Genomic DNA, 18,818 nt, shown 5'->3' with positions numbered 1-18,818 from the left:
TTATGCATGTGGAGGTCACTTTGGCACTCAAAGGACTGCACGTAAAGTACTTGAATGTGGTTTTTATTTGCCTACTATTTTTAAGGATGCTAGAACTTTTTGCATTGCATGTGATCGTTGTCAACGAACTGGAAATATAGGACCAAAAGACCAAATGCCGCAAAGTCCCATCTTTAATGTTGAAATTTTTTATGTGTGGGGCATAGATTTCATGGGTCCCTTTCCTTCATCTCATGGTTTTGTTTATATTCTACTTGCGGTTGATTATGTTTCGAAATGGGTGGAAGCAAGAGCCACCCGTACTAATAATTCTAAAGTGGTTGCAGATTTTGTTAAGACTAACATTTTTGCAAGGTTTGGAATGCCGCGGGTACTTATAAGTGATGGGGGCTCTCATTTCTGCAATCGCACCATTGAAGCGCTACTCAAGAAATATGGTGTCACGCATAAGGTGGCAACACCTTATCATCCTCAAACAAGTGGGCAAGCGGAGGTGTCAAATAGAGAAATCAAGCAGATTTTGGAGAAGACCGTAGGGCCAAACCGGAAAGATTGGAGCTTGCGCTTGAATGATGCATTATGGGCGTATCGTACGGCCTACAAAACACCAATTGGAATGTCTCCATTTCGGCTCATTTATGGGAAACCATGCCATCTTCCGGTTGAATTGGAGCATAAAGCACATTGGGCCATAAAAACCTTTAATATGGACCTTGATGCCGCAGGTCTTCATAGGAAACTTCAATTGAACGAGCTTGAGGAAGTTAGGAATGAAGCTTACGAGAACTCTCGTATTTACAAGGAGAAAACGAAGGCCTTCCATGACAGGATGATTCGGAGCAAGACGTTCTCTATCGGGCAGCAAGTGCTACTTTTCAATTCTCGCCTTCGGTTATTTCCAGGTAAGTTGCGTTCTAAATGGATTGGACCTTTTATTGTTACTAATGTTTTTTCGCATGGTGCAGTTCAAATTCAAAGTTTGAAGATGCAACAAGAGTTCAAAGTTAATGGACATCGTTTGAAGCCATATTTCACACCTTTTGAGGAGGAGACCGTGGAGGAAGTCAATCTCCAACCCGTGGGCCCTATTCAAGCTTGATTGGAAGCATCGTCCGGCTGGAAGACGTTAAAGCAAGCGCTTCTTGGGAGGCAACCCATGCAAATAAAGAGGACCTAGGCAGCTCCGGCATCATAATCAGATTTGCGTTTCTAAACCCTACTCTTTATTGCTTTTACTTTGCCATATTTGTCTTGTTTGCTAGTTGTGTTATTTGCTTGTTTTTGTGTGAGTCTATGTTTGAAACATTGAGGACAATGTTTGGTTTAAGTGTGGGGGGGTAAACAAAGTGTTTTTGTGTCAAATTCGTAGGATTTTATCACCTAACATTTCAAAGGTTGTTTTTCATTGTTTTTAAGTGTTTTTAGAAAGTTTTGATGTGTTTTTATGTGGCTTTACCAGAAAATCCGAAAATTCAAGAAAAAAATAGAAAAAGTTTTGAAAAAACCCAAAAAAAAAGAGTCGTTTTAAAAGTTGTTTTTGTGTGTGTGTGTCTTAGAGTACCTTCCAACACAATGATGAGGATTTTGTTTTTAATTGCATGACCGTTAAAGAAAGTTACAAACATGGATGGAAGTTTGATATGCTCTTTTGTTTATGCTTGGTCATCGTTGTTGTTTACGAATTCACATATAATCACAAAGAAAGAAAAAATCAGTTTTTGTAACATGCTTGAAGGAAGTAACTCAAACTAACGCTACAACCTTGTGAGACTTGAGCCTAAACGTTTATTTGGAGAGTTAAAATCCGTGGAATTGTTGTTTTCTAAAGTCGTTGCATGATCTCATCATTCTTTGCTTGGTTGCTACTTAGAAGGCGTGTCATCATTATAGATCCAAATATTAGAACTCATACCCATTTCATTCAAAACTTAAAATTGAGTGCATAACATATAACAAGATGAAGTGTTTAGTAGTTATCACCAGAGCCAAAAAAGCCTTCAACCCATGCATTTGTTTTTGTAGGATTAACCCCTTTGAGCCTTATTTAGCCTATTTTTGTTGTTAGCCACATTATCCGTACCTAGCCTAGAGTAGGACTATCCATACCCTTGTTCTTAAAGGATAATAAAGCATGACTTAGAGGGAATTCCTTTTGATCAATGTGTGCAGAAAACTAAGTGTGGGGGAAGGGAAAGTTTGTGTGCCAAAAGAAGTAAGGAGGGCACGGGTTAGACAAAGAAAAACAAAAGAAAAGGAAAAAAGAAAGAAAATTCGTAGAAAAAGAAAGAAAAAAAAGAAAAAAGTGTGAAAAGTATGAAAAGGAGTTGAAAGAGCATAAAATGAGCTCCTAAGTTGTTGGTTGTTGAAGCAAGGGTCCAAAAAGTTGAATTAGACCCTAAGTGTTGCATGAATCTTCCCCTTGAGTTTAAACATTGATTTTCGCATGCAAAAGTGAATTCTAAGTATCAATTTCATTACTTTGCTTATTATTCTTTAAGAATGTTTGTTTATCCTTACCTTTCTTTGTTAGCCAATACCTTAGCCCCGTTACAACCCTTTGCTTCTATCTTGATTGTTATGTGTTTCAATATGTGGAGTTTGGAATTGGTATGAGCATATGATATCCCTAGATCTCGCATCTAAGTAGTAGCATTCCATTCATGAGATCGTATACATACATTCATAATTCCAGAAAATGCTTTTATTGTCATAACATATGTGAGCATTAGTTTTCATATTTACATCAATCTTCTCACATATAACTAGTGTAGGGTGTGTAGTCAGAAAATCTAAGTGAAAAATGAGTGCATATCTAGTAAGAAATTGAGGGATTCTCTAAGGCATGTTACTCCATTCAAAACATTGTTGTAATTGATTAAATGTGAGCTAGTAAGTGATGACTATGATTAAGTATGTGCTTAAGTGTAAAGATGGCTAAAATCTATGTGAGTAGTAATCTTTGGCGTGTCGTGTACCATTGGAAATCCCTGAGGCGATTGTTGGAAGGTTTAGGTTATGTTTTGTTTCATTGTTTTGCTCGAGGACTAGCAAAAGCTAAGTGTGGGGGAATTTGATAGGAGCATATTTATGCGCCTTAGTTAGTTAGTTCTTATGCATTTATGTTGTGTTTTCTTAGTTAAGTTAGTCTTTTAAGCTATTTTCATGTGTTTTCAGGTTTTAGAGACAAAGTGAGCAAAAGGATGCAATTTGGAGCATTTTGGAGCAAAATTGGGCTAAAATGGAGTTCATGCACATGAAGCACAAGGGATGGACGAATTTGAGGAATTGGTGAAGCTAGGAAGGCGTTTCAAAGTTGAAGAATTGAAGATACAAAGTTTCCTAGTTGAAGAAGGAAATGACTTGAATGAAGGATTCCTAAATGAATTGGGATTCCTAATCACTAAAGGAGTCCTAATTGAAGATGGATTCCTAGATATATGAAGTTTCCTACTCAAGCAAGGTTTCCTACATGAAGAAGAAGAATTAAAGCCAAAGAATCAGCTCAAGATAAGGAGTATTATCCAAAACCTCATCCATAACCTTATCTTAGCTCATCTTATCCAATCAAACCTTATCCTATCCTATCTTATCCTTATCCTAAACTATCCACATTCCAGCCACTTAGGAGGGTTTCTAATTAGATTAGGATGCTTAAAATGGGATTTCTAGAAGACCTTATCTTATCCTACCAAGATGACACCTAGGAACCTTTCTAGAAGCCTAAAAATCTGCCTTGCATTATCTTCTAGAACCCTAGATCCTTGCCGCACCTAATACCTATTTCCCTTGGGATTTTTGGTTTCTAGAAGTCTTATCTTTTCACACTCTTTCTGCTGCACATTATCTCCCAATCCCTTTGGGTTTTTGACTTGTTTTGCTTATAGGATTGGATGTTATTATCCTATGCAATTTAGGCCTTTAAACCTTGTCCTTTGCTACCTAGGAGATGGGATTTTCAGCCTATAAATACAAGGCCTTGCCGCACATATCACTCACCACCCTCTACCAGATTTTCACTACACCATTCACCATTCATACCTCTTGTGCCGTGAGTTTGCAAGGAGAAGAAGGAAGACAACTTGGAGCCGTGCATGCCATTCAAGGAGCTTGGATTGTGGAGCGTTTCTAGGTGTTTTCTATCTTTATGTCAATGTTTAAATTTATTTGTCTTTGTGTATTTGCGAACATGAGGAACTAATTTCTTTATAGTTAGAGGGGAATTCAAAGCCATGATCATATGTTTTATATGACTTGATTTCTTCCAATTATGATTTCATGAATCGCGAATGTGGTTTACTTATCTATTTGATTGATAACATGTTTATGTATGTTGATTGAGGGTCGACACTTAGTTTGCATGCATGAATTTGATGCTAGAGTATAAGGGAATTTCATCTAATCGTTATTAACTTATATTCATAAGTAGTAAAAGTCGCTAGTCACGATTGTGTTAAGTGAATCCTAGGCAAGAGTAACATGCGTATCCCATAGTTATGAATGCCTCGTCAATGCTTATGATTTCTATTGAACTTAATGATCTTTGATATGTGTCTCTATCATGCGTATTCCATAGTTAGGGTCCTTGATAAGAATAATTTGGTTGTAATGCGTATCCCATTCAATTCAATGAATCTAGGGAAATCTGAGAGTTAATTGGTCAATCTAGTTAATTTGGGGCATTGTCATTCATGGTTCGTTGAAAGAGTAATTGGAGATCGAGTCGTATGCATATGTTTCATGTGTGGAGAGGGAACCTTCTAACTAGCCTTTCCCCATTCTATTTCATCAAAATCGTTTTCATTAAAGTTTGTTTTTAAAGTTTTTGTTTTAAAAGTTAAATTCGTCCAAAATCAATCCCCATTTACTTAGTTGAGTCATAGTAGTTAGAAATCACTTTAGTTTATGTTTTTAAGTGTCTTAGGTCAAGATAAAACCAATTTTCGTCCAAGGTTGAGTCTAGTGTTCAAAACTGCCCAGATTGTGGTTTTAAGGCAGTTTTGAGTGTTTTTGGGCTGTTTTGAGTCTTTTGGTTTGTTTTGGTGTTTTAAAGTTTAGTTTTGCATTCTTTGAGTTTAGTTTAGTGTTTTAAACTTGTTTTTACGTATTTGAGTCCGTTTTCAAGTGATTTTGCAATCCCTCCTAATCCCCGGTTTAGAACGATCCCTACTTACATACTTTGCTACAATTGATAAAAAGAGGGTTAATTTGAGTGTCAACATAATTTTCACATCACTTTTTCACCTAGAGACGAATAGTGGGACGCACTGTATTGAAAGCGGGAATACCTCAAAACCCAAAAGGGCTAGAGAAGAAGTTAACCAAGAAAAGATGTGGCATCTTAAACTTGGACATGTGAACCTTGATAAGATTCGCAAGATGTCGAAAGACGGATATATCCGCCCATTAGGTAATGACCGGATGGGTACTTGTGAATGTTGCTTGAAAGGGAAGATGACCAAATCTCCATTGACTGGAAAAGGAGAGCGTGCCACTGAAATTCTAGGGTTAATCCACACTGACGTATGTGGACCTATGTCTACTACGTCGAGAGGAGGCTTCTCCTACTATATCACATTCACCGACGATCACTCTCAGTTTGGCTATGTGTATCTTATGAAGTACAAGTCAGAATCCTTTGAAAGGTTGAATTCAAGAATGAAGTTGAGAAGCAAACTGGGAAACAGATAAAGACCCTAAGATCGGATCGAGGGGGTGAATATCTGAGAACGAGTTCCTAGATTATCTCAAAGAGTGTGGAATTGTATCACAATGGACTCCACCAGGAACTCCTCAACATAACGGAGTTTCTGAGAGGAGAAACCGAACCTTGATGAACATGGTTCGTTCTATGATGAGTTTCGCTGATCTACCAATATCATTCTGGGGATATGCACTACACACAGCAGCTTATTTGCTAAATGCAGTGCCCTCCAAATCTGTTCCACAAACACCATATGAGATATGGTATGGGAAGAAGCCAAGCCTTAAACATCTTAAGATTTGGGGTTGTCCAGTGATGTGAAAAATAAGTTAACACACAAAATTAAACCCTCTTTTTATCAATTGTAGTAAAGTATGTAAGTAGGGATCGTTCTAGGCCGGGGATTAGGAGGGATTGCTAAATCACTTGGAAACTGACTTAAAAACGGAAAAACAAAGTTTAAAACACTAACTAGACTCAAAGAATGCAAAACTATACTTTAAAACACTAAAACAAACCAAAAGACTCAAAACAGCCCCTAAACATTCAAAACTACCTTAAACACACAATCTGGGCAGTTTTGGGACTCTAACACAAACTTGGACGAATTTTGGTTTTCTAATGAACTAAAACACTTAAAAACATAATCTAAGACAAGTTCTAATTAATATGACTCAAAGAAATAAGATGGGGTTGATTTTGGACGAAAATAATTAAATTAAGACAAGAACAAAGTAAACAAATTCTTAGACAAATTTAAGTGCAAAACAGATTGTAAAATGAATTTGAATGAAACTTATGGATGGAAGGCTAGCTAGGAGGTTCTTCTCCACACATGTCACACTTGCATACAAAACGATTTCCAGTTGCTTTTCGATAAGCTATGAATACTCAACGCCCCAAATTAACCGTGAATTGCACTAATTAACCCTCAGTTTTTCCACAAGTTATTGGGTTGGATGATTGCATACGACAACCCAAAACATTACCTACAAGTTCCCTACATGAATTGCATAATAGAGATACAAGCAAGAATCATTAAGTTCTATGAAAAACATAAGCATTGACGAGGCACTCGTTACTATGATTTGCATGAAACTTATGCCAAGAATTTACTTAACGTGATTGTGACTAGCAACCTTCACTACTTGTGAATATAAGTTCATAACGATTAGGTGAAACTCCCTTATATTCTAGCGTTAAATTCATGCATGAAAATTAAGCGTGCACTCTCAACCAACATACACAAATCATTTTTTATACGATCGGATAAGTAAATTGAATTCACAACTTATGAATCACAACTAGATGTAATCAAATCATATTGCAAGTATGAACATGGTTTCGAATCACCCCCTAACTAAGAGGGGTTTAGTTCCTCATACTCACAAAGCAAAGATACATAAAATTAGACATTAAAATCAAAGGAAAGAAAACACCTAAAATGCTCCAACTTGGGTAACAAGTGCATCCAAGAATTCTCCTTTGCTTGCTTGCGGCAGATTGCTTTGTGGACGGATTTTTGGGTAGTTTTATGATGTAGAATGGATGGGGAATGGTATGGAAAGGTTTAAGGTAAGTGTGGAGGAGTGTTTGAGGGTTGGAGGGTGGTGGAGAACTAGGCAAAGAGGGTGGAAGAAGGTGGAGTGGCTGTTATGTTTTCTAGGCACTAGAATGGTGTTTTTGGGGTGTTTTGCTACCTAGGGTGAGTATGGACGAATTTCTGTGATGAATGGTGAATATAAGAGTGTGAACCCTTTACCAAGGGGTGTAAACATGTATATATAGGCCCCAAAAACCTTAGAGAATCAGGTTAGGCTAGGGAGAATGCACGGCAAAGAGTGTATGTGGTGTGCAATGGTCCAAGGATGAAAATGAAGTGATGATGCAAAGTGTGAAGGGTAAAATGGAGTGGTCTTGTAGCTAGGGAGCATGAATGATTGTGTACATTGAATAGAGATGGAAAGGGAGATGAAAATGTGTCAATAAATGGGTCAAAGGTGCAGCAACATGTGGTACACAAGGCATGGGATTCCAAATGTGAATGATGGAGCATCAATTGGTGCATGTTATGGTTGTGAAAGTTGTATAAAATTTTGTGGGTGAAGGGAACAAGAGGTATCAAGCAATTAAGTGTAATAATTAAATGAATTGAAGCATGAAATCAGAAATTATGTAGGGGACAAGAGTGATCAAGCATGGCATGGGAATCCAAAGGGAATTCTATGTTGTTTTGCATGGCAATGAAGGCAAGTTGGGGTGACAAATTTTTGGGCTGAGTTCTTCATCTTTTGGACCATAATTCTTCACATTCTTGGCCTCTTTAGTTCTCAAATTCGTCCATCCACTTTGGCCCAAATATGTGACATGCATTCCAAGCTCCATTTTGCTCCAAAATGCATCTTCTTGCCTACTTTGTCCATAAAATCTGAAAACACACGAAAATGACTTTAAACATTAAAATAACTAAGGAAACACGACATAAATATACAAGAACAAGCCAACTAAGTGGCATAAATATGCTCCTATCATCCAGCATATGTTAAGAAACAAGATGCTGGAAAGCTTGAAGCGAGATCTGTTAAATGCTATTTTGTGGGGTATCCTAAACAGACTTATGGATACGAATTCTATGACCCTGACGACCAGAAAGTCTTTGTCGCCAGAACTGCTATATTCATAGAGGATGAATTTGTTCTTAAAGGAACTAGCAAGATAGAATTGAAAGAAATTAATGATATTAATGATGAACCACAAACCAGCACTCAACAAGTTGACAACCCTGTTCCTGAACCCCTAGCTCCACGTAGATCTGAACGGGTTAGTAAGCCACCTAAGAGGTATGGCTTAGACAATGACTTTGATGAATTGTACCTTCTAGGTGACAATGAAACAAAGGAGGACCCTAGAGACTACACTGAAGCAATGTCCGACATTGATTCAAAGAGATGGCAAGAGGCCATGAAATCCGAGATGGATTCCATGTATCAAAATCAGGTCTGGACTCTTGTAAACCCTCCAGAAGGTATTGTACCTGTTGGAAACAAATGGGTCTTCAAGAGGAAGATAGGCGTTGATGAGAACGTGGAGACTTATAAGGCTAGACTAGTAGCCAAGGGTTACAGGCAAAGAGAAGGGATTGACTATGAAGAAACTTTCTCTCCTGTATCCATGATTAAGTCCATTCGGATTTTGCTTGCTATAGCTGCGTACCATGATTATGAGATATGGCAAATGGATGTGAAGACGGCCTTTTTGAACGGCTACCTAGAGGAAGAGCTCTATATGACTCAACCCGAAGGTTTCGTGTCCAAGTCTGAAAAGACTAAGGTATGCAAGCTTCAAAGGTCCATTTATGGACTTAAGCAAGCCTCCAGGAGCTGGAACATTCGTTTCGACACTGAAATCAAAACGTTTGGTTTTACTCAAAACGAAGACGACAATTGTGTTTATCAAAAGGTCGTTGGGGAAGCAGTAGTATTCCTAGTGTTATATGTAGATGACATATTACTATTCGGGAATAACACTGCAATACTTTCTTCTGTAAAAGTGTGGTTGTCCAAAACCTTCCACATGAAAGATTTAGGAGATGCATCTTATGTACTTGGGATAAAGCTCTATCGTGATAGATCTAGAAGATTAATTGGATTATCCCAATCTATGTACATTGATAAGGTGCTAAGTAGGTTCGAAATGGAACAATCTAAGAAAGGTTTTCTTCCTATGAGACATGGAATTCACCTTTCTAAGGCCATGGAACCTAAGACTCCTGACGAGATACGGCAAATGAGTTATATTCCTTATGCTTCCGCCATAGGAAGTCTCATGTATGCCATGATATGCACAAGGCCTGATATCGCATATGCTGTGAGCATTACTAGTCGATATCAATCTAACCCAGGATCAGAACACTGGGCAGCTGTCAAGACGCTCCTTAAGTACTTAAGAAGAACTAAGGACATGTTCCTCGTATATGGAGGAGCGGCAGAGTTGCGAGTGGAAGGCTATACAGACGCAGATTTCCAATCTGACGTCGATGATAGAAGTTCCAACACCGGATATGTATTCACTCTGAATGGTGGGGCTGTCAGTTGGAAGAGCAAGAAACAAAGTGTAATTGCTGATTCCATAATAGAGGCTGAATATGTCGCTGCAGCTGAAGCCGGCAAAGAAGCGTTCTGGATGAAGAAGTTCATCACTGAACTTGGGGTAGTTCCAACCATTACATCACCAGTAACTTTGTACTGTGATAATAGTGGGGCGATAGCTCAAGCCAAGGAACCCAGGGCACATCAAAAGAACAAGCATTTTGACAGACGCTTTAATATCATTAGAAGATATGCTGCCGAAGGGAAAGTCAACATTCTCAAAGTTGCTTCAGCCGATAACGTAGCAGATCCACTGACAAAGCCAATGTCTCAAATCCAGCTTGACTGTCATATGGATAAGATGGGTATTAGATACATGGGAGGATGGCTTTGAGTGCAAGTGGGAGATTGTTGGAAGTATGCCCACAAAGCCACTCATTTGATGTAATAGCTTTTTTGGAATACTTAATGTATTAAACTTTTATATGTTTAATGAAGGGCAAAGCTTATTGTTAATCACTATTTATTGTATCATGTGTTTAAGCAATAAGGGAATCCAAGGGATGTATTTGATCTAAGAGACAAGTGATCTAAGTGAGTTAGATTATCGAGACCATTCTCTTATGTTCATTCCTAAAACGTTCCTAGCCATAGGATTGCCAATTGGGCATTGACAATCCGCTAAGGTTAGTATGTGTTATGTTGACTCAAGCGTGAGTATGACTAGTCTCAAGTCATTTGGTGTTGGACACTAAGACAAACACATAGGTGCTCGAAAGAGTAATCGAGTACATTGAACTACGATCAAAAGAGAGTTCGAACATACATGTCATGTATGAACTCTAAAGTTGCAATATGCAAAGTAGTCCTTTGACCTGAGGCATCATAGATGTCTAAAGGTTAGGTCCTTGATCTTTGATCATGTCAAACGGCATTCCATCGGAGTGTCCACGGCATTGTTGGGGTCAAGCTATCTAGTCATGTAGACATATGAATGCACAACAAGGGATCTCTAACCTTCCACAGTGGAAGGAGAATACTCTAAGATATGATTCTAAAGTCTTTGGCCAAAGCAAATGAATATGACTTAGGAAGTTTGTTCCAAATCATATTCAAGGGAATCATATAGGAAAGTATCACATTGGATAGTAGACATGAAACAAACTATCACTTAAACAATGTGATTAAGAGTATTGTATTAGAGAATGACCGTATTGCATTGTAGTTGTAACTGGATAGGTTCTCCAACCAATTCTACTTAGCTTGGGTAACCATGATATTCTGCTAGGCGTCACTCATGGTTTGTGGAAGCCCTAATGGTTAGCAAACACTAATCAATAAAGGGAGAATTGAAATGTGGTTTCAATTCACAATCGATCGTTAAGAGTAACAATCGCCCACTGCCTCGTTAATTGGAACCTAATGGATCGTACACCGAGTAAGGATGTATGTGAAGAAATCAAATGAAATGGATAAGCAATTAAATGGTTTAATTGAAGAATGGTCAAGATTAATTAATTAGTTAATTAATTTTACGAAAGGTTCGTGTTGGGCTTATATGTTGGTTTTGGGTTTCGGGGCCCAAAAGCGTTTTGGTCCAAAAGGCCCATTATGTTTAAGTTGTATGACAACTAAAACAAAATGGGCAAATAGCCCAATAACATCAAAGAGGCCGGCCATTAGGGTGGATGGGCAAACTTGGATTAATTACAAGTTTGCCACTCAATTGTAATGAAGTATAAATTCAACTTTATAGCTTTATTTTCTTTAAGGGTTTTCTAGTTGAAATTGGGTGAAACATTTTCTCTCCATTTTCTTTCAAGAGGCCGGCCACTAAGGGAAGGGACATCTAGCAATCTCTTTTTCCCTAAGTCATCCATATCATCTTCACAAGATACATCCTTGGTGAAGAGACTTAGAGACATCAAACTTTTGGTGTTTTGGAGAACATATCCTCATTTCCTCAAATCTTCAAATGAGCACTAAAGGGAGGAAAACACAAGGAGGATTCAAGGAGCTTGGAGGTGACTTGAAGGCCCTCCACTTGGGTGAATCCCTTGTGTAAACAAGGATGAGCTTCAAGGGTAAAGAAACTCTAAATCTTTACTTCTCTTTAATGTTGTTAAAGAGTTTATTGGTTCACCAAATACTAGGCCTTGAAAGTCATGGGTTTTATGAATTGTTTTTGAATGCATGTCTACTTTAAAGTGTTAATAGCTTGCCTTTGTATTCAAATGTTCATACTTGTTCTTGGCTAGGACAAAATTTTTCCTTCAAGACATCATTCAATAACCCAAGAAACCACCAATGTCCAATCTGCCGCAAGCAAGGAAAGGGGACAGATTCACTCAATTGTTTGGCTCTTCATTCTGAGTTGTTGAACAATTTTAGGTGTATTCTATCTTATATTTCAATGTCTAATTCATGTAATCTTTGTTTTGCTTTGAGTATGATTGGCTAAATTCGTTTTGGCTAAGGGTGTATTCAAAACCATGATTATATATGTGAAATAAGTTGATTACTTTCAGTTATCGTTGCATAAGTCGTGAATACAATTTGCTTAACCGTTTGATTTAGAACTTATTCTTGTATGTTGATTGAGAGTGCATGCTTAATTTTCATGCTTGAATTTGGTGCTAGGATATAAGTTTGTTTCACCAAATCGTTATGAATTTATATTTGCAAGTAGTGAAGGTCGCTAGTCACGATCGTGTTAAGTAGATTCCTGGCAAGAGTATCATGCTTTTCATAGTTACAAATGCCTTGTCGATGCTTATGATTTCCAAAGAACGTAATGATTCTAACTTGTGTCTTTATCATGCTGTTCATATAGAGAACTTGTTAGGAATAATTTTTTTGCGATGCATATTCATCCAATTCAATGATTCTAGGGAAATCTGAAGGTTAATTTAAGCGGACCTAATTAACTTGGAGTGTCGAGGTTCACAACTTATTAAATTGATAACTGGAAATTGATTTACGTTGCATATATTTCATGTGTGGAGAAGAACCCCTTAGCCATTCCATCATCCATTGATTCATCACAATTTTGTCTTACAATCTGTTTTCTTTTTCAATCTGCCCATTTAATTATTTTCGTCCAAAATCAATCCCACCTTATTCCTTTAAGTCATATTACTTAGAACTTGTCTTAGAATATGTTTTTAGGTGTTTTAGGTCATTAGAAAACCAAAATTCGTCCAAGTTGTGTTAGAGTCCCAAAACTGCCCAGAAAGTGGTTTTTAGGCAGTTTTGAGTGTTTGTTTGCTGTTTTGAGTCTTTTGGTTTGTTTTAGTGTTTTAGATTTTAGTTTTGCATTCTTTGAGTCTAGTTTAGTATTTTAAACTTTGTTTTACAGATTTGAGTCAGTTTAGAGTGTTTTAGCAATCCCTCCTAATCCCCGGTTTAAGAACGATCCCTACTTATCCATACTACAATTGTCAACAAGAGGGTTAATTTGTGTGTTTAGTTATTCTACGCATTAGGAATCATGCTTGCATGCACTCAAAAATAAAACATTAACCATGAAATTCAAAGCCTAGTAGATTGGTGAACCTTGACTCAACTTAAAACAACATTTGTTAGTTGAGAAATTATACCTTTGTAGATTCCTCTTTGCATAAGCAAAGGCTAATCACCCAAAGACTTCGTTCCTTGCATCTTAGATCTATGGATTTGGATAGATGAAATGGTTCTCCAAGTTCCCAAAATTGAGAACCTCTAAGTCTCTTCACAAAGGTTAGATTGGAGAAGAAATGAGTGACCTTGGAGTAGTAGGATTGCTAGCTAAACCCTCCAAGGAGGCCGGCCACTTTAGAGAGAAATGAGAGCTTATGTTCTCATCCTTTCCCCAAAAGAAAACCCTAAATGAATTTTGGCTATAAAGTCATATTTATACCTTTATTCATTGGAGTGGCAAACTTGTAAAAAAAGCAAGTTCACTATCCTTCCTCTAAATGGCCGGCCATAGGGTTCTATTGGGCTTTTTGGGCCTTTGTGAATTAAGTTGTCATACAACTTAAGTTAATGGGCTTGACGTTCGAAGCCCATTGGGCCTTGAGGCCCAAAACTAACCCGTGGTCTTTTAACGAACTTTATTCGTTTGATTAATTAACATATTAATTAATCCTTGCCATAATTAAATAATCAAACCATTTAATTATTCTTACTCATCTCCTTTGTTTCTTCAATCTCTACCTTACACGGCGTACGATCCATAGGTTCCTTTTAGCGAGGTAGTGGGCGATTAGAACTCTTTCAAATCGATTGTGAATTGAAACTTACTTTCAATTCTCCCTTTAGTGATTATACACGTTTAGGGCTTCCACAAACCATGAGTGACATCTAGCAGTATGTTATGGTTACCCAAGCTAATCAGAAGAGGTGGAGAACCTATTCAGTTTAGGATTACAATGCAATACGGTCTTTCTCTAATACAATACTCTTGACCACATTGTTTGGTTTGATAGTTTATTCATGTCTACGAATGTGATTCATTTACTTCTATGATTACCTTGAATGTGATTTGGAACGACTTCCTAAATCTCATTCATACTCTGGCCAGAGATTCTTAATCATATCATAGAGTATTCTCCCTCAAACGGTTTGAAGGTTAGAGATCCCTTGTTGCGCATTCACTTGCCTCCATGGCTAAGTGGCTTAACCCCAACTATGCCGTGGACACCCGCGAATGGAGTGACTTTGACATAATCAAAGATCAAGGATCTAACCACAAGACAACTATGATGCCTCAGGTCAAAGGACTACTTTGCATTATCCCAACCATGAGTTCTCATGTGACATGAGTATGAGAACTCTTCCTTGATCGCGTTCAGTGATCTCATTCCTTATTGAGCACCTACGTACTTGTCTTGATGTCACACACACCAATGACTCGAGACTAGTCACTCTCCCTGAGTGATGCGAAATCTATAAGCACACAAATTAAACCCTCTTTTTATCAATTGGAGCAAGTATGTTGATGCGTTATAAACTAACACACAAATTAAACCCTCTTGTTGTCAAATTGTAGTAAAGATGCAAGTAGGGATCGTTCTGGACCGGGGATTAGGAGGGCTTGCTAAAACCTCTAAACTGACTTAGAAACACAAAAATAAACTTAAAAACACTTAACAAGACTCACAAGACTCAAATCAAACTTAGAAGACTCAAAACAGCACAAAACAATGAAATTGACTCAAATCTGCCACCTAGAGTAAATTTGGACGAAAATTGGTTTTAACTTGACTCAAGACACTTAAAAACACAAACCAAAACAGATTTTAACTAATCTAACACTTCAAAGTAAAGGGGATTGGGTTTTTGGACGAAAATAAGCAAAACAAAACAGAAACTTAAAACTAAACAGATTTTGGACGAAATTAAGATGAATGGATGGATGATGGATTAGCTAGAAGGTCCTTCTCCACACATGACACACTTGCACATAAACCAATTTTCAGTTGTTCTTTCGATAAATCATGAAACTCAACACCCCAGGTTAATTAGGTCCGCTTAAATTAACCTTCAAGTTCTCCTTAAGTTGGATGGGAAAGCGCATACAACAATTCAAAGAATTCTTCAAAAGTCCTTTACGTGAAAAGCACAATAAAGATACAATCAAAGATCATTAAGCATCATGAAAACTATAAGTATTGACGAGGCATTCGTTACTATGATGAGCATGAAACTAGTGCCAAGAATTCATTTAACGCGATCGTTTATAAGCGACCTCCACTACTTGTGAATATAAGTTTGTAACTATTAGGTGAAACTCCCTTATACTCTAGCATCATATTCATGCATGCAAACTAAGTAGGCCTCCTTAATCAACATACACGAATAAGTTATCAATCAAGCAGTTAAACAAATTGAATTTACAACTTATGAAATCACAACTGAAGGTAATCAATTCATATTGCAAATATAATCATGGTTTCGAAATTCCCCCTAGCCAAGAGGGGTTTAGTTCCTCATATTCGCAAAACAAAGATACATAAATTTAGACATTGAAAACAAAGAATGAAAACACCTAAGAATGATCCAGCAATCCAAACTTGAATAGCAAGCACTCCAAGGGTCTCCTTCCTTCTTCTTTGCTGCGGCACAAGGTGTAGGTGATGGTTTTAGAGGTGGTGAATGGATATAGGTGAGTTATGGTGAAGGGTGGAACCCCCAAAAGCTGCTGCAAGGGTCTTTATTTATAGGGCATGGAAGGGCTACGAATTTGAAGTAGTTTTAGGGAAGGATTTAGCTTTCCAAATCCCCAAGAAAACCTAACAGAAATGAATGAATTTAGGAGAGGAAAATATATGGCAGATTTGAAGGAAAAGAGGTAAATAATTGTGGCAGAGAAAAGGAAAGTGAATAGACGTCAGAAATTTGAAGGAAAAAGGGAAGGTAAGTGCAGGAATTAAAGAGAAAAAGAAGGGAAATTCGGCAAAGATTTTAGGGCAGATTTTAGGAATGTGTTTTGGGTCACAAAATAGGTAAGAACCTCTCCCCTTGTGTGGCAAGGCTTTAGAACAAAGGGGAATGTAATTTTGGGTCAGAAAATAGGTAAGGAGATGAGATAGGGTGCAGCAAGGATGGAAGAAACAAAAGGGGAATGTGAATTAAAATCAGAAAATAGGAAAGGAGAGGATCCCATGTGCGGCAAGGATTAGGGATAGGTCTAGGTCTCCTAAAATCATATAATTAAGTGTCCTAAATGATTTAGGAACCCCTTTTGTGGCTGGAACATATGTAACTTAGGATTAGGAAAGTGTAGAGCCAAAGATGGAAACCTTCACAAATGGAAACCTCCAAGAATAGAAACTTCCAACTTTAGAAACTTTGGATTCCAATTTTGAACTCTTCATTCTTCATTTGTCTTGAATCCAATTCTTCACATCTTCATTCAATCCTAAGCTCATTTGATCTTCAATTTCGTCCATCTTCTTAGCTCCAAGCATGTGCAATCCATTTGATGCCCAAAACTGCTCCAAAAGGCTCCAAAATACACTTCTTTGCCACTTTAAACCATTGGACCTACAAACACACGAAAATAGCTTAAAATACTAAAATAACTACGAACTAACAACGTAAATGCACAAGAACAAGCTAACTAAGTGGCATAAATATGCTCCTATCATATGTAAGTAGGGATCGTTCTAGGCCGGGGATTATGAGGGATTGCCAAATCACTTGAAAACTGACTCAAGACTTAAAAACAAAGTTTAAAACACTAAACTAGACTCGAAGAATGCAAAACTAAAGTTTAAAACACTAAGATAAACAAAAAGATTCAAAACAGCAACCAAAAGACTCAAAACTTCCTTAAAAACAGGGTTTGGACAGAGAGGTTTTGGACAGGGTTTGGGTGGTTTTTATGGTGTAGAATGGATGGGGAATGGTATGGAAAGGTTTATGGTTGATGGGTGGTGTGGCTAGGGGTGATTTTTGGCTGAATTTGGAGAGAATGGTGGTGGAAAACTCACGGCAAAGACAAGGATCCAAATCTGTTTTTTGATGAATATTGATAGGAGCATATTTATGCGCCTTAGTTAGCTAGTTCTTATGCATTTTTGTTATGTTTTCTTTGTTAAAGTAGTCTTTTAAGCTACTTTCATGTGTTTTCAGGTTTAAAGGACATATTACATGAAATGATGCAAGTTGGAGCTTTTGGAGCAAAATATGAGCTTGGATTGAAAAGGACATGCTTGGAACACAAGGTTGGGATGGAATTGAAGAGTTGAAGATTTGAGGTTTCCTACTTGAAGTAGGAAAGCCAAGCCTAAAAGTTTCCATTTTGGGTTGATCTTTCCTAAATCGGAATTGGCAACCAAAGTTTCTAAAGTTGGAAGTTTCTATTCTTGGAGGTTTCCAAATTCGTGAGTTTCTATTCTCGGCTTTGGGCTTTTGGATAACCCATCCTTACTTCTTGGACCTATGTCGCACCTAAACCCTAACCCTAGCCACTTAATCAGCCGCACCTAGGCCTTGTTCACATGCAAAAATCTGATTATCTACCCTAAGCCCATGCCGCACCTAATGTTCTAGAAACCCTATTTTCTGGTGGATTTCCAACCCTAGCCGCACCTAAACCCTAGCCCATTGTCTAATCTGATTTCTTTAGGGTTTAGGTGCCTATATATATGTGTTTTACATCCTTTGGCCGAAAAACCACCTCTCATACACAATCATTCACGCCAGAAATCTGCCCTTGCATTCTGCCGCACCTTCCCATCACCAAAGTCCCAAAATTCTGCCCAAAAATCATCCCTAGCCGTACCCCCATCAACCCTAAACCTTTCCCTACCATTCCCCATCCATTCTACACCCTAAATACCACCCAAAACCTGTTCTAAACTTCTTTGCCGCAGCAAGGAGGAAAGGGAAATCATTGATGATCTTGCTGCCAAGTTGGAGTCTTCTAGGTGTTTTCTTTCTTTGGGTTTTAATTTCTAAATTTATGTATCTTTGCTTTGCGAGTATGAGGAACTAAACCCCTCTTAGTTAGGGGGTGATTCAAAACCATGTACATGCTTGCAATATGATTTGATTACATTCAGTTGTTATTTCATAAGTTGTGGATTCAATTCGTTCATCTATTTGATTGATAACTTATTTGTGTATGTTGATTGAGAGTGCACGCTTAGTTTTCATGCATGAATATGATGCTAGATTATGAGGGAGTTTCACCTAATAGTTACAATCTTATAATCACAAGTAGTGAAGGTCGCTTGAAAACGATCGCGTTGAATGAATTCTTGGCATAAGTTTCATGCAATTCATAGTAACGAATGCTTCGTCAATGCTTATGTTTTTCATAGAACTTAATGATTCTTGCTTGTATCTCTATTATGCAATTCATGTAGGGAACTCGTAGGGAATGCTTTGGGTTGTCGTATGCAATCATCCAACTCAATAACTCGTGGAAAAACTGAGGGTTAATTAGTGCAATTCACGGTTAATTTGGGGCGTTGAGTATTCATAATTTATTGGAAGAACAACTGAAAATCGTTTTGTTTGCAAGTGTGACATGTGTG

General features: G+C 37.7%; 1 protein-coding gene across 1 annotated transcript; it reads left to right on the top strand.

Annotated features, from left to right (window-relative positions):
* The first annotated feature begins 706 nt into the window (after positions 1-706).
* On the top strand, positions 707-1,099 carry LOC139188570 (uncharacterized). Its single transcript, XM_070806180.1, has 2 exons — positions 707-902; positions 966-1,099. Exons 1-2 carry the CDS (start codon positions 707-709, stop codon positions 1,097-1,099), a joined length of 330 nt encoding a protein of 109 aa, XP_070662281.1.
* The last annotated feature ends 17,719 nt before the right edge of the window (positions 1,100-18,818 follow it).

This window comes from Malus domestica, chromosome 10 (genome assembly GCF_042453785.1).
Source record: "Malus domestica chromosome 10, GDT2T_hap1".
NCBI lineage: Eukaryota > Viridiplantae > Streptophyta > Magnoliopsida > Rosales > Rosaceae > Malus > Malus domestica.
This window is presented reverse-complemented; position numbering and strand designations above follow the sequence as displayed.